A 17,243-nucleotide genomic window follows, 5' to 3' on the forward strand; every position below is an offset into this window, starting at 1 on the left:
AAAATTAACCTTGAGAATTAGAGGACTTGATGAATTTCCAGATTTCATGCTTTCCTAATTTCGAATTTTGGCACGATAAAGATAACAAGATAATACATATGTATTGGCATACTGTCATCGACATGCATAATTTAAAATCATTCAAAATGCTCAGTATGGTCGATTTTTGGATCTAGAGGTATATTAATTGACAATCAATTACTTTTTAATATAATAAGGAAACTTAAGGGCTTTGGAATATTATTAACTGGATAGAAAAGTGCTTTTCAAAATTTTATTAGACTTTTAATGAAAAAATTTATTAAAAAGTTTTAATATTTTCTCTCAATTGATTTCAGAACATATTGTAGAACACTAATTTAAAATTTAAAATAATAATAATAATAACATTTTTCTCCAAAATCAAATTCAGATAAGCTCGGTCTGTGTGATAAAGTTATTTTTTTTACAAAGCATACTCAATTATCTTCTTTATAAGAAATAAGTGAGAGCGATTTTCTCGAAATTTTCTGGTATATATTGCATCGCTAATGAAAACATTATTCCCTCCACCTCCCATATAAAATTGTGGATTTAGATAAGACTGTGATCATCACGTGTGTTCAGATTTATATTTTCAGAGCTCACACTGTTGGTACCACAGATACGAGGACGAGAACTTTCCTATATGATCGTTCGTTCTCATCACCTGGATGGGTACAGAATTGTCGGAGGTCAGCTACCTCCTACTGACGATGGGACATGCCTCCCACAGGAAGGGTTGTACCGTGGCCGGTGATGGCCCTTTAAACTCTACCTTAGTTCCCGCCAGTCTTGCTGTCATGGCTATTTGGTCAATCAGATAAATCCGGATGCCTTATTGGCTTGTCGGACCTGCCGGTTATGGTTATATTTTCAGAACCCCACACATGAAAATTTTGTGCTTCATTGTTTATTAAAGACACCTGAATAGGCATTGTGGATCTTCTTTACAAATAATTTGAAACCAAAATCAGGTACGCTTGTAGTTACAAGATCATATACAACATTTCATTTATACAAATGGTTGCATTTTTGAATCATCACATTTACATGCATGCGAAAATATAGACATACAGGTAGTCAACTCTTTGATGAATTTGGCCCCAAATCTATTACAGACATAGATGCTATATCTATGTATTAAATTTCATTACTTTATTCAAACTATACATCTATTGTATAGTAGTGAATAGCTTATAAGCCAGTTAGCAGCTACGCTACCCGAGCAATTGCTTTTGTATTGTGGTCATGTTACTGGGTTGCGAACCATAAGGTCTCAAGTTCTATCCCCGCTAATCCCAATCTTACATATTGGTGACCTTCAACCTTCGTACAGCTGTTGTGGCGCCATCTACCCACATCAAACCAAAGTCGTCAGATTCACTTGACGCAGCAAACCAAAGTCGTCAGACTCACTTGACGCAGCAAAAGCATCAGCAACTACTCACCCACAGAAACTCGCCATAACGCTTGGCGTTACTCAAATGGGTACAGGCGCATTAGAATCAACAGCTAATACAACACCATATCGTTCGTCTCACCTCCGACTTACTGGAGTGAGAATCTGTAGCGAATAGCTTATAAGCCAGTTAACAGCTACGCTGCCAGAGCAATTGCTTTTGTATTGTGGTCATGTTACTGGGCTGCGACCATAAGGTCCCAGGTTCTATCCTCGCGCATCACAATTCGCCACAGTATCTTAAATCTAACTCCCTACCAGATCTATTTGCGTTCCGACAGATTTCCATCCCGTAAATGAATTTCTTTCAAAATTTGGAAGACACCCACAAATTTGGTGTAAAACTGCATGTTTAATTTTAAATGCTCAAGCTCAAAGCATTTTTGTTTTCTCCTATTCGAAATTCTAAAAAACTACTGTAATCGTCAAAAAATTTGAAGTCGAGATAATGACAAATCTCTACTTTTTAGACTTTCTCGAGTTCGAAAAACACATTTTTGGTATTCCATTTATCTGTGAGCAGGATAACTCAAAAACGCTTTGAGCTAGATGGATGAAATTTGATATATAAAAATCAAATATGCAAATTTTTATCAAAGTTAAGAAGAAATCCATTCAGAGGAAGTTCTGTCTAATTGTCCATGTTTAAATTAGTATAATAATTAAAAACGAAGAGAGTTAGGTCAGTAAAATTTGGTACCCAGATTGGACATCTAAAGTGTAGATATCTATTACATTCGCAGGGGAACTTGCCAAACTGATAATTATCTGTCTATCTATATTTTCATACATGTAAATCCAAATATTCATAAACGGGAAGATTTAAATCAAAGAAATTCAGTATGTGATCTTGTGACTACAACTGTGATTCCATGCCAAATTTAGGTTTCAATCAGTCGGAAAAAAGGCATTCAAAATGCATATTCGTATGATACACTGACGGAAAAAAATCTCAACACCAAGTAAACATGCTGGATGCCAGTCAACATAGTGTAGGTATCGTAAAAATGTTGTTAAACAATTTTTGATAATAGGAAAAATTTGACATTTGTACAAACTCCAAAAATCCTAAGATCTCTATCAAATTTCATATAGATTTAAGCGAATTCTCTATATAAGAAAAATAATAATAAAAAAATAGATGAGCATTTTGAAACCGAAAATTTTACTTTTTGCTGATTTTAAGATGCAAGAAAATTTTCTTTTTGGCGATCTTTTCTGATTTAAAAACGTCAAAAGCACTGAGATCTCGTTTGGCTTACTGTAAAATTGGAAATTCTTAACAAGCATTACACTTTTCTTGAAAAGACAAAGGGTATCGTACTTTAGGAAATGAATTTTCAATTGATGGAACTACTGAAATTAATTTAATCTTTTTTTTCAGAAAATAAGCCAATGTATTGTCCGGCAGACAATTTTTTTCCCAAGAGAATGTCGAATAACTAATAATATAAGGTGCAAAAATTTACTAATTGCATAAAATTTAATTTGTTGCAAAATTTCATTGCAATTTACTTTTTCTTTTCTCGAGAGGCATTTCTGGATTTTAATCCGAATGGATAAATTAGTTTCTTTAGTATTTAAATATTTGTTCTCAGTTAATCAGGAGAAATTATACACTTTCCAAATAGAAAACCCCCTTGAAGACAAAAATAACAATTTGTTTTTGTTAACGCACATTCAAAATTTATGAATTCATAGTAAAGGCAACTTGTAGCAATCTTGTAAAACTTGTCTATCCAAATGTATACTTTCTTTTCTCAACATCGATCGTTTTTAATTTTGCTTACTCTAAAAAATGAATATATTTCAGGCTCTGAAATATTTTGTGTAAAAGACTTCTTTGGAGAACCCCCTCTGCTTCACTACTTCAGTACTAAAGAACCTGCATAGAATTTGTCTATGGTATTTTTCGTTAATTAATTCAAAATGCTGTTTAAACTTAAAACTAAAAACACTCTTAGTCTTAATTCGAAATGCCACATTTAACCATTGAATTTAAAATGCAATCTGACAAAGTTCCAAGGCAAGATTTATATTGGAATGCTTTCTACAACTTTCTTAAGCATCTGTCTACAAGAGAAACTCCTAAATCTCAGAAACTAAATATTAGTGCATTTTTAAATGAAAAATATGCAAATTTCTCAACAGTTATTTTCATATGTAGGAGTATTTAATTATTTCTTGCATTTATTGCATTCAAACAAAACCAACTTCTTTATTTCAGAAAGGTAATTATTTTGTCAGTCTCATTTTACTATGATAAATATTGGGAAATTAAAGGCCGAATATTTATTTTATAGAATATAGAGATACGTTCATACGAGAGATTAATGAAGAAGCTAACATAAAACTGACGGATTTTACAGTGTTCTGATATTTTGTTTTAAAAAAAGTTCATTAAAGAAGGAAACGTAAAATAAACTTTCTATTCGATCTGGGACCCCCCTCTGATGTGGGGGCGCAGATTCGGTTCAAATTCAGAAATATATATATATATATATATATATATATATATATATATATATATATATATATATATATATATATATATATATATATATACACACACAATGCAAAGCCCATGTACAAAATTTTATCTATGTAGTAGTCTTTTACATTTTTTAGTTATCATTTGCTATCGAACAGCCAACCAGACAGATATATTTTCTCTAAATGGATTTCATTCAAAATGTTATTGAAATCTACAAATTTGTTTTAATATCCCTACAGTACATTTGCAAAGCATCTTTAAGTTATACTATTCATAGGCATTTTATTAAAATGAAAAAAATATTTTTCTCGAAGTTAAGAAGCTCTTAAAAGTCGAGATGCTTCGTATTTCAGTAAACTTTCTTGAGTTCTCCCTTCAAATATTCGAACTCGCGAGTTCGAATTCTTTTTTGACGGTAATAATACTTACTTTATACTTAAGAAGATACGAGAAAATAAAGCTCATAATATTTATAGAAAAATAAAAAAAAGTTCTTAATGTTTCATATTTTTAAAAGTAATTATTTGTGAGTGTGATTTTCATAATTTATTCCAATAGTAAAGTCTAGATACGAGGGAAAATTGCCTTGCTATCTATGTTTGTAGTTGAAATAATATAATTAAAAAAGAAGGACTATTCAAAATTAGATGTAGAGGTTCATATCTTGCATTGAAACAACATCTTTAAAAATTTCCCAGTTGCTATGATTTGCCTTTGTCGTTCATATATTCAGAAATTGAATGGATAAAACGCCGTTTTGCAATGGGAAAAGTGCCGAATTCGAATATTAAAGTACATGTCGGGTATTTAGAAGCAATAAGCGGAAAAATAATTATTATTGCTTGAAAAAATAAACAGGTTTTGCAGTACGAGAGTGAAATTAAAACTTTTCTCATGCTGAAGTAGGTGGTTTAAAATATTATTAATTACTTTATAAAATATCAGGAAATTACGTTATGCAGTATTGCACAATCAAACACAAATTTTAAGTTTTCAATACTGTAAACAACATGATACTTGTTTTTTTTTTAATTTAACAATAACATTAGAGTGTCCCATCTCCGTTTTCAATTTTTTTTGATCCGTCAAAAATAATTCTAGTCAAGTGTTCAATGCTGTCGAGGGTCACGTGGTTTTGTTATTATATGAAGTATTTGTCTTTATTTAACGAAGTTTCTTTCGTTACTTCGTGTCTTTTCTTGTATTACTCCCAACAAAAGCATATGCTGCGCACGAACTTCTAAACTGGAAGTGGCTAAATTCTAAATTCAAATAAGTAAGGCATCTTAACCCATCAGACAATATCATTTTGAAATTTATGAGTCGAATGGAAAGATAAAATTTGAAATAGAGGTTCATTCTGTATTTAAATTATAATTTGAAAGAATTTTTTTAATAAACACACAAACGAGTCAACTGAATATTCAATACATGCTTCTTTTTTATTTCAAAATCTGAGAAAGTGACATTCGGAATTGTGACATATTTATCTTTTTATAGCAGTGAGTCAGAAACTTATATCGAAAAGGTCGTATGGCAACGCGTGAAGTTTGAATACGGAAACAGGATTCGTGTGTGGTATTTACGTCTGTTTTTTTTTTAATTGGCGCACACTGTAAACTTTTTCTATGTTAAACTTATCTTTTACATCCCCTACTGATTATCCCCTTGTGGCTTACGTTAGTGTCAACCGACTGCCCGACATTATTACATTAAATCTTCTCTTAATTTGTTACAGATCATACGCCCAAACTTGTTAATATCCATATATCACACTTTTAACTTTGTCCAAAAATGGGAGGACCGGTTTTGGAGCGAAATAAACACTGTCAATATTTTGAACCACACCGATTTTTTATCCACCGATTAATGTGATGTAGTTTTTCATTTGACTATATGAATATTTTAGCATTTCAATTTGAACTCTGCTGACAAAAACTTTCTACCGTTGTGTTTATTTACATTTGATACTTGTTGCTAGTTACAAGTAACATCCAAAACAAGTAAGTAAAAATATTAAAATTGTTTATAAAAATTATATTTATTGGTAATATTTTATTTCAAACAGCCATAATTCCTAGAATAAGTATCATTATTCTGTAATATTTATCTGATCTTTGATGATTTTGCAATTAGTACTTTCTAACGTCAATTTGTTTTTGTTTGTGTATTTGAATTTTATAATACTATTATTGATTATTTTATAAAATTTGAAGAAGACTTTAGCTATCAAGTACCTTCGTTGTTTTCACCTTGTAAATATTCTATAATTACTAACCATTCTATTTTTCTTTAGATTTGTTGCATAATATTTTGTAAAAGATAAGCAAATCAGATCCAATTGCTAGTAGATATATAAAGCACACAAATTCTGTAATGCTTATTTATACCCCTGTTTATTTGTTAATGAACTCATCATTGGCATTATGTTCTAAAAATATTTTTTTTTGTATTAATTAAAAAGAATTTTGAATATGTTGCATATCCCTGCCTTAGTAGAAAAATACACAACTAATTTGCCAAAAAGACTGTGAATTTTTTTCATTTTTTATTTCAAACTAGAGTAAGAAATTAATGGAAGAAACATAGACCTGAATAAAAGTGTAGAAGGAAAAGAATCAAAAAATCATTTTCATATCTTATTATATTGATCTGAATTTATTAAGCAAATTTGTATGTGAAACAGGCAAAATAAACATTGACCTTTTTGCTAGTATGTACATATTTGTATAGTATTTAAAAAAAAAAATTGATTTTTACTTATAAAGCATAATTATTTTGTTTTGAATCTCTTTTAAAAGTATGAATTACAATATTTGAAGAGTTTTATAGGATATATTAATGGAAAAACTTCATTCATGAAGTATAGAAGCATTTTTTAACATTTAGTCATCTATTCTTGCCAGTATATGTTAAAATTTTTTTAAAAGTTTTGATTTAGAAAATTTTTAAATTACATAATAAACTGTGATCTTTGTATAATATTTTATTAAAAATAAATCAATGTTATTTAGTTGCTATATTGTTGTCTAGAGGGATTTTTTAAATGTATGAAATTAAATATTCCCTCATATCAAGTAATATCAATAGAAATATTTTCTCTTTTCTTCAAATGCTGTTCAAGAGGCATTTGATTCAAATTTAAAAATGTACTTTGTGATTTATGATTATTCTTTTAAGATGTATAAGAAATATAATGCAGAATTAAAAAAGAATCTAAGAAGTTTATTTCTTAAAATGACAAGAGCCAGTATGCCATTTTAAAAGTAAAATTTTATTATCATGAATAAAGTGATTCGATGTTATATCTGCATGATGTGAGAAGCATGGACCTGTTCATTTTAATTTTCAGATTTAAAAAAATGGTTTAAAGTTTTAAAATTTATTATTTCACTAAACTAGAAATTGTAATTTTGATGAAACTTTTTCATATGATTTATTTGCTTGATATTATTTGACTCTTAATATTTTTTTCTTTCGTGCTAGGCAAAAATGTCAGCAAAAGATAAAAGAAGTGGTAATTTGGTAAGTAAATTGTTTCTTTTTTTTATATGGAATGCAAGTGTTTGACTTTATGCAGTTTCCATTTTTATAAAATTTTCATTTTTTTACTATGTTTTATGTATTTTTTTTTTATATTGGGAAAAAAAAGTTTTTTGAAAAATATTTTTGTTTTTTTATGTTTACATCATTCTATTTAGAACATATAAAGTAAATTCATTATAGTCTTATTCATTAATTATTTGAAAAATAGATTGCATTAATTTGCAAATATTTCTTAAGTATCTTTATTTATGTATATTTTTAATTTTTAGTGGTTGATAAATATATATTTGATACATTCATATTTATTGTCTAAAAATGGTTATTTACTTATTTTCATCTCGGATCTGAAATATTTTTCAACTTATATTTTTGCATAGCCAGCATTAAAATCAATAATTCTTTTTCTATTTTTATTATTATCATGGAAAATGGTTTATTTGAAATATTCTTTGTCATTACTGTTACTTATTTAATTTCTTTTTGTTAAATAAAAAGTTTGTAATTTTATTAAATCTAAATATATTCTAATATTTTTATTAACAAGTTAAAAACCTATCCTTCATTAACTATTTTATCTTATAAATACTGTATAATTTCAAAATAGATTTTTGTTACTTATTTAATATTGAAACTATATAAAGTCATTATTTGCTATTTGTTTACAAACAGATTTGCAGTATTTTTGCAAATATATCATAGCATTATTTTCAATTGTAGTTCCATTCTGGCTAGTTGCTTGTGTACAAATAATATTTTCTTGCTTTTATTAGATAGCTTTATTTATATGCTAAAAAACATATTGAATTTAAAAAGACATATAGATAAAGCAAATATTAAATTTACTAAAAGTTAAATATGGTGATTAGTTTGTTAAAATTGGACATTTTTTGGATTGGATCTATTTTTTGGATATACAAATCATATTATTTTGCAATGATTTATTTTTGAAACAAAAAATGAAATATATAATGTTAAATGCATTTTAAATTGTATTTCAATTATAGATGTATTCTTTAATGTAATGAAAAATGAAAAGGATTTTACCAATATTTTCATTTTAAATTTTCTTTTGTAACATATGAAGAAAATCTTTCTTTGATTATGTATTGCTGCTTAATATACTGTGATAATGAAAATGTTTTAATCCTCATAAAGCCAAGAATTTTTGTATGATTAGTAATTCTATATATTTTAGTATTTTTTTATTGTTTTAGATAAATTAATTGATTCAATAACTATTTATCTGATTTGCTAATTTCTTTTATTTCAGAAAGAGATAAATCATAATTTTATTTATGGCATTTTCATTAAGAATAATTACTAGATATATTGTTTGAAATTGTTTTAATCAACAGATTGTTTTGTTATGATAGCTTCATCTTTATTTCACATTTGAGTTATATTTACTATAAAAAAAGTTGTTTTATTAATTAAAATTTTGAAATTTGTTTAGCTTTTTTTTCTTGCCTTATTAGTTTATTATTTTTGATTATTGATTTCATCTTTCACAGCTTGAAAAGTTTGGTGGACTTGGTAAATCCAAGAAGGACAAAGCGAAGTGGGCGCACACACAGAGACCGCATTCAGATGATTTTACAGACCAAGTTCAGAATGATGTAGAGAACTTGGATTACCTTACAGATGAACAAATAAATGTTCAGTTTGAAATGATGCTTGTATGTTGAATTTTTTTTCTCAATATTTTGCATCAGTTTAATAATGTATATGCAGTTTTATAAATAATTAAAGGTCAGAAAAGGGAAAGTGCACTAAATGCTAAATTGCACATTTTATAGGAGGGAAAAAAAGTCTCGAGCTAATTTTGGCACTTAATGTATTTTTTAGATGATTGCTATCCTAAATTAGTCATGTAACTTAAATATGGAAACCAAAAAAATGGAAAACCAAATGAGTTCTTCCAGTTTTGGTCTTTCTGAGTATACAATAAAGTATTTTATAACATTTCTTAGTCAGTTTGTGTTTTTTGAAAATTTAATATAATCATTTGTAATTGGATTTTTTTGAAGATAATTAATTTGATTTATGATTCATAATAATGTTTTCTCAGGATGACATGAATTTAACAGAAGAAAATAAAGCACCTTTAAGAAATAAAGGAATTGCAGAAAAGAAGTTATTAATTCTCCACATGAAAAAAACCACATTAGTAAGTTTCAGTATTTGTATCAGTTGTAGTGTTATAAAGCTTATTTCATTATTTGCTATACAAGAACTTAGGAAATTTCTCAGTTCTATTATATATAAAATATATATTTCATCTCTACTTTGTAGCAGTTTATTTCTGATTTTTAAAATAATGATAATTAAAATATAGCCTTCAAAATTCATTTCTCCTTGTAGGCATGTCATAATTGGAAACTTTAGATTTTTATTAATTTTTGATGAAACTTCTTACATATCCTCATCTCATTGTCTAGCTCCTTGAAAAAACTGGGCAATCTTACAAATCCCTATTTTTATTTTTATTTATTTTAAAAAGGAAAAATAAATACTTTTAATGCAACCTTGCATCAATTTTAAAAATCAAAATTTAATTTAACCAATGGGAATTGTCACCCCAAAACTTTCTCGCATACTCTCTAATAAAAGTGTTATCCCAGATTGCAGTTTGCATGTTAGTGGCGTACAATAATTTCAAAATATGAATCTTTGGCATGAATTTAGTTTTTTTTCTGAATCTATGGTGTGATTCTTGGCGATTAATTCGAGCTATGAGATTCAAAGCATTCAAAATTTGAATTTGTGTTTTAGATGCATTTTTCTCAATTGATTGAAATAAAAATTGATATAGAACTGCTATTGTAGTCACAAAAATACATATCAAATTGATATCATTGATTTTCAAGTCACTGCATTTTTTAGTTATCCTACATATTTCTGAAAGTACAGACCAACAGATAGTTAACACTTTATAGGATTTTATCAAACATTCATGGGTATCTACAATATAGATTTTAAATCTGTATACCAAATTTTATCCATCTAGCTCTCCTCCTTTTGTAGTTAACTTATATTCTAACAGCTAGACTGATAACTTCCTCTGGATAAATTTTGCTCAATATTTGATAGAAATCTACAAATTTGATGTAAACACTATATATCAAATTCCATCCATTTAGTTTAAAGCATTTATGAGTTATCTTTGTCACATACATAGATAAACAAAAAGTCAGACATTTTTCTATATATGGATATTTCAAACACAGGGAGGTCAGAAACGCATAGATTTTCAAAGTCTCGAATTCGAATTTTTTATGCGATTACAATGCTCTCTCTCTACTTTGTGTATGAGGAAGTAAACATGTATAAATATAACTTTACTTAATGATATTTAACAAAATATAATTTTTTAAAATTTAATGAAATATTTATTAATTGAAAAGGATTTTCATATATATTACACTTATAAGTATTAAAAAACAATGAGATGTCAAAGCTTTCATAACTCCAGTATTTTCTCAGATGACCCTTGCAATCTGTAGTTTAAGGAGCTTTATTATTAGACATGAAAATAAGTTTTTAATGAAATATATTTTATTCATTAGAAATCATAATATAGTGAATCAAAGATATGTAATATTCTGCTAATTCTTTTTTTTTTTTTTTTACAGAACAATAGGCTGGACAGTCCAGCTGATTATATATCTTATTTAAGTAATTCTGATTTGAGTGTTCATAAGTTATTCCAATGTTTAGAATCATTGAGGATAGCATTAACAAATAACACAGTTAGGTAAGTGAGTAAAATTAAAGATTTGATTATTCATTAAAAATAAATTTTACTGTTCCTTTCTTGAAAATTCCAATTTTTTTTTCTTTACTTTTTCTAGTTGGGTTCAAGATTTTGGAAGCAAAGGCTTAGATAAATTGCTTCAAATTTTAAATTTGTGTTACGGAAAGTAGGTCTTCTTTGTTTTATTTTTATTCATTAAGCATAAATTTTTTTCTAATTCTTTTATTATAGTAAATTTCATTTAAAAAAAGTATTATTGATAATTGAATATTATGAAATTGTATTTTTGGGGTTACATTTTTATTTCTTTCTGTTGGTTGTTTATGTGTGTTATAGTGTATATATGCTACTTATTATAGTAACATATGTTATATATGTTACTATAATAATTTTTTGTTATAGTATTTGTTTTTATAGTGTAGTCATGTTTATGGTTTTTTAAAAACTTCTAATTGTATGTTAAAATTTTTGAAAAAGATTTTAATGCATCTTGAATGTATACTTTTGTAAGATTATACACAAAGATATCTTCAAATTCATTTTTTACATTTATGTGTTTAATTTTTAATGATATAGAATTTATATTATTTAATTTTTAAATGGAATACAAACATAATAAATCCACATTGAAAAAATTTTCATCATATAGTTTTATTTCTCCTTAAGATTCAAAAATATGATTCTTTCACTTTTGCTACATCAAGATATCTGACTATGGTAATAACATAGAAGTGAACGACATCTCTTTCATTTATTTCTCAAACAGTATTAAATATGCATTTCTTTAAAAAAAATATTTTAGGATGAAATACATATTATTTTGATTAAAACTCATTACTTTTTTTCTCATTTCTCTTCTTTTTCTCTTTTATTTTAATGGCAAAAATTCAATGTGATAACTAAAAGCAGTTTGTATGTAAAAATATTTTTCATTCCAAATCTAAAGGAATTGAAATATTATAACTATAAATTTGCTTTATTTCGATGATTTTCCCCTTCCTTACTTTCAAATTAACAGAAGTCAAATACAGTAACAGTTTCAAATTAATATATGGCAGTCTTTACTCTTTCAACTATCTCAGTAAAAAAGTGCTCTTGTAAACCAAACATAAATTGTGCATTATGCATATAAATTAAATTATATCTTTAAATCAATAACAAAATATTCCTTGTAATTTCTGTAAAATAATATTCAACATATTTTTTTTATGTTTGATGAAATTAGTCTTGTATAAAGATGCCTGCATCATATCAAAATATTTTGCATTTCATTTTATGGAAATAAGAAGTCAATTTTTTAATTTTAAAGAACACCTGCATCAGGAATTTGTCCTTTTTCTTTGGTCTCTTTATATTGGATGAAAAAAAAATTTGAAATGAATTATATGCATAATGTTTATATTAAAATTTGGTTGTAAAATATTTTATTGATTTATTTGTATATTTCTATGGAATGAGAATTATGAAAGTATGTTTATTATATGATCTTTTCTCTTTTACAGAAATGTAAAATATGAACGTGTTCAACATGAATGTATTAAATGTATAAAAGCACTTATGAATAATACTGTAAGTATTCTTTATTATTTAAAATTTTTAAAAATTAATTTCTTAAAATTAAAGATTTGTTTTTATATTTATCACCTTATGCACCTTTAAAATATGATATCTTCTGAAACTTTCTTTGACATAAAGGATGGTATATGAGTTTTAATAATTTTTCTTTAATGTACTAAATAAAATGGTTGTTTATTTTTTTTCAAACTTGGTTCTTTATATGCTTATTGATAATATTGATATTTTTAAATTTTTTTCATAATTATTTGAATTAAGTGTACTGTTTGCTATTAAAATTTCAATTTTTCATCTAAGAATTACAGTTATTATATACTAATAGCCGGGATTAATTTTTTTATTACTAGATTTTCTTTTTGATATGATTTTAAAAACTTTTTCTTAATGATTAATTTTATAGGTAGGAATATTTAGAGCAATATTTCCGTTCGATTTTTTGTTTTAATTTTGAGTTTCAGAAGAAGCTATTGATATATTCAGTGTATGAAAATTTTGTTTTTTTTTAATGTAATTATTTGTTATAAATATATAATTAACACCATGTTTTTATTTCACTACTTATGAGCAAAATTTCAAGTATGTGTCTTATCTTAATATATATAAATTACGTGTCACGTTGTTTGTCCGCGATGGACTCCTAAACTACTTAACCGATTTTAATCAAATTTGCACACCGTGTGCAGTTTGATCTAACTTAAAAGATAGGATAGCCCTTTTTTTTGAATTTTTAATTAGAGTTTTAATTATTAATTAAAAACTAACTTTCCCGTCAAAAAAATCTTTTCATTTTTCCCATTGCGAAATGAGTACGGCTTCAGTTTTTTTTCCCAACAGCCATGAGGCTAGGCTTAAGATTTTTCGGCTGATTATTTGAAACGATTCTATTTATTTTCTTAATGTTTGATGCATTTAAAATTAAACATTGTTAATTAATAGATCTTTCATATTCATTCTTAAGTACTTTTGAATTAAAATAAAACAGAATAAAGGAAATTAAAAATTTCTAATCTGCATAGCGTTACCCCAACTGGCGTAGAAAAACTCACGCATTTGCATTACGTTTCGAATCCGAATGTTCGAATTATTTATGATCCTATCTGAAAACGTTTCTCAGGAATAAGATATCATTTTCCACAATTATTTTTTAATGCATACAATAAATTTGATACGTTGCAAAGGATAAAGTATCACGATCTTATGTTTGAATTTTGTATTACTGTTCACTGTGGCAATTCTCAGAAATAAGATATTTTATTTGAAAATGATTAATTACAAACGTTTTAACGGATCACTGATTAATATAACATACTAAAATTCTGCTTTTTTTAATTATAAAGAAGTTTGGAAAAATACTTGGAGGTGCACACGGATAATTATTACTTTTCGTTTTGAATGAATTCCGATTCTTTATCTGACTGTTTACTAAGAAAAATGTTGCACGGCAATAACATTTGTTACCTTCATTGAATTTTCAATTAAATGATTTTATTTCTTTTGTTAAGGATATCGTAAAAAAGGTAAGTGAACGAGCCAATCACAAGTTCCTCTAATCGGATAATAAAAATATATTAACTCATTTGTATGCTAAATGAAATTTAATCTTTTTTTATATAAATTATTGAAGATATGATAATAAAAAATGGTTACAATAATCATTTCAGTTTTTCATTTCTTTACTGATAAACTGCATGTACGTATCAAGTTATGTCAGCTATCATTCACTTCAGCTACAATGCGTATCATTATTTAATAAATGTTTCTGAAACCGATTTCATTTTGTAAATGAATTTTGAATTATTGCAACAGACAAATGTATCAATGACGGAATAAATCTCATGGCAACTTCATGTGTGGAATATAAAACTTTTTTTAAAAAAAAATTCTTTCCTTTAAGCTGAGGAAGCCAGAATCTGTATCACTGAAGTTAGAGGATTTATTATACATCATAAAGGGTTTATACTAAGAAGGAAGGTATTAAGAAGGAACAAATTATTTGTTCATTATTTGACAGTCACAATTATCTGTTAGCTCCAAGCGATTCTAACAGATGGCGATATCTGTTGACTAGATTGAGTAAGTATTCTAACAGATGGCGCTGTGTTAAAAGTACCAACGTTTCACATAAGCTACAATTTAATGGCATAACCACCACGTGCTGCTGAGGCTAAAGTATAAGTTAAATTTATTTTGTAGTAAACGCAATACAATGAAATTCAATTGTTCTTACTTTTTCAATTTTTGGTATTAGCATAGCCGATCACGTGTTATTTAGACTAAAGTATAAATTGAATTCATATTATAGTAAAAGTAATACAGTGGAATTCTTCTTGCATTTTTAATTATTAGTGCTTCATTGTTCACCAATCTTTAATTAAAATGCATGTTTAAAACAATCATTCTTATGGCGAAGTGTCGAAACACTTCGATTGGCCATAAACATGCGCGTACAATTGCAAAATGATCCATCAGCACAAATATTTTCTGAACAATTACTAGATATTGGGAACGGTAAAATAGAACTGCAACCAAATACGCAATGAATTAAACTGCCAGACAATTTCTGCACTGTTCTTCAGGGAAAAAAATGAATTGATTCAGAGTATTTTTCCGGATATACAGAGTAATTACTTGAATCATAACTGGCTCAGTGATCGTGCTATTTTGGCAGCCAAAAATGTTGATGTTGACGAAATTAACTTCCAAATACAACAGTCGTTACCAGGCGATCTGATGTCTTTTAAATCAATCGATACTGTTGTTGATGAAAATGATAGTGTAAATTTTCCAATTGAATTTTTAAATTCACTAGATATACCTGGAATGCCACCACATAACCTTCGATTAAAGATTGGTTCACCTATTATTCTCCTGCGTAATTTGAATCCACCACGATTATGCAACGGTACGCGTTTGGTCATCAAAAAGATGACCGGAAGTATACTTGAAGCTACCATTTTAACTGGAAAGTTTAAAGGAGAAGTGGCCCTGTTGCCACATATTCCGATGATACCATCAGAATCTACGATGCCCTTCAAAAGGTTACAGTTTCCAATTCGTTTAGCTTTTGCCATGTCTATAAATAAGTCTCAAGGCCAAACAATGTCCATTTGTGATTTAGAATTGGAAAATCCACGTTTTTCTCATGGACAACTATATGTTCATGTTCACGTGTAGGAAAACCGTCAAATCTATTTGTGTTAGCTAAAGACAGGTTAACCAAAAATATTGTGTACCGATTAGTTCTAAATTAAATTGAAATTAAAAGTATTTATAATTCAAAATAATAAACATTATTGTCAAAGATTTAAAACTATCTGCCCTACCTACCTCATTTATAAGTTTAAGTGTTACGTGTTTTTTACTAACAACTTTGTAATGTACTCATTTGTTACAAACTTGAATACAAAAAATAAAGAAATTTAAATTTATTTTTTTTGTATTGATTTTTGCTCAATATCAATGGTAGTAGAAAATCAATTATGGAGGTCCCCCATGTTTTTTTACAAATGGCATCTGTGTAAAAAAGCATGGTGGTCCCCATGACCGTGTTCTCCTACTGTTTCCCTTGAATAGTTTACTACTATGTAATATAACAAAAACCTTAGCCACAGCAACGAGTGGCCGGGTCTGCTAGTTTGATAAAATAAAAATTTCTGTAATAATAGCTCTTAAAGAAATCTAAATGTGTCTATACACAAATGTTTGTAAATAGCTTATTTTGAATATAAAGGATTATTTTTTAGAATTAAATTTTTTTTTTTTTTTGCAACTTTATTTTTATTTATGATGCAGAAGTCTGTTACACTAAAGAATGTTTATATCTTGTAGATTTTAAAAAAAATCTCAAATTGTTTAAATGATTTCTATAAACCACAGAAAGCTAATTTTTTGTTTAAGTTACTAATAATTGAAAAATGGTACTAAATTTATTTAAACATTGCAAGTGGCAGCTTAAATATGTGTTTACAATATGGATATGAAGTCAGCCATTTTCAGTTGTGAATGTGCCTTCCTTGAGTGTTAAGCAGTAATAGAATTTAAATAAATTTTTAAAAATGGGAATGCTCACAACAGTTTAAATTAGTAACAGTTGTAATATTACTAAAGTCAATGAAATTTTGATAAAATTGCTTTCAGAAAGCTCTTAAAATAAGCTTTTTTTTTTCTTTCTTTTCTTTTTGTTTTGGCTATTTTAAATTCCATTTATTAAATAAATCTTGAATGCTATCAAGTTTCTTACTGATACAATACTAAACATGTACACAGAAAACATAGTTTTTAATTAAAAAAAATAATTATTCAGCTATTACAAAACCTTTTCTTAAACTTTCTTTGTTTCATTGTATTTTCAAGAATAACTTGATAATAATCTATTTAGATTTTTTATGTTGATT

The 17,243-nt window shown here is 27.1% G+C and overlaps 1 protein-coding gene across 3 annotated transcripts in view; it reads left to right on the forward strand.

Annotated features, from left to right (window-relative positions):
* Nucleotides 1-5,499: 5,499 nt before the first annotated feature.
* The window catches only part of LOC129963489 (protein diaphanous-like), a 38,310-nt gene continuing 26,566 nt past the window's right edge, over nt 5,500-17,243 (forward strand). For all 3 annotated transcript variants that reach the window (XM_056077900.1, XM_056077899.1, XM_056077898.1), the window contains exons 1-7: nt 5,500-5,977; nt 7,461-7,499; nt 9,032-9,196; nt 9,589-9,687; nt 11,153-11,274; nt 11,372-11,440; nt 12,777-12,843. In XM_056077900.1, the coding sequence (XP_055933875.1) occupies nt 7,467-7,499; nt 9,032-9,196; nt 9,589-9,687; nt 11,153-11,274; nt 11,372-11,440; nt 12,777-12,843 (555 nt within the window). In that variant the 5' untranslated portion in view covers nt 5,500-5,977; nt 7,461-7,466. The remainder of the gene's footprint in view (nt 5,978-7,460; nt 7,500-9,031; nt 9,197-9,588; nt 9,688-11,152; nt 11,275-11,371; nt 11,441-12,776; nt 12,844-17,243) is intronic.

Source organism: Argiope bruennichi, chromosome 3 (genome assembly GCF_947563725.1).
Source record: "Argiope bruennichi chromosome 3, qqArgBrue1.1, whole genome shotgun sequence".
Classification (NCBI taxonomy): Eukaryota; Metazoa; Arthropoda; class Arachnida; order Araneae; family Araneidae; genus Argiope; species Argiope bruennichi.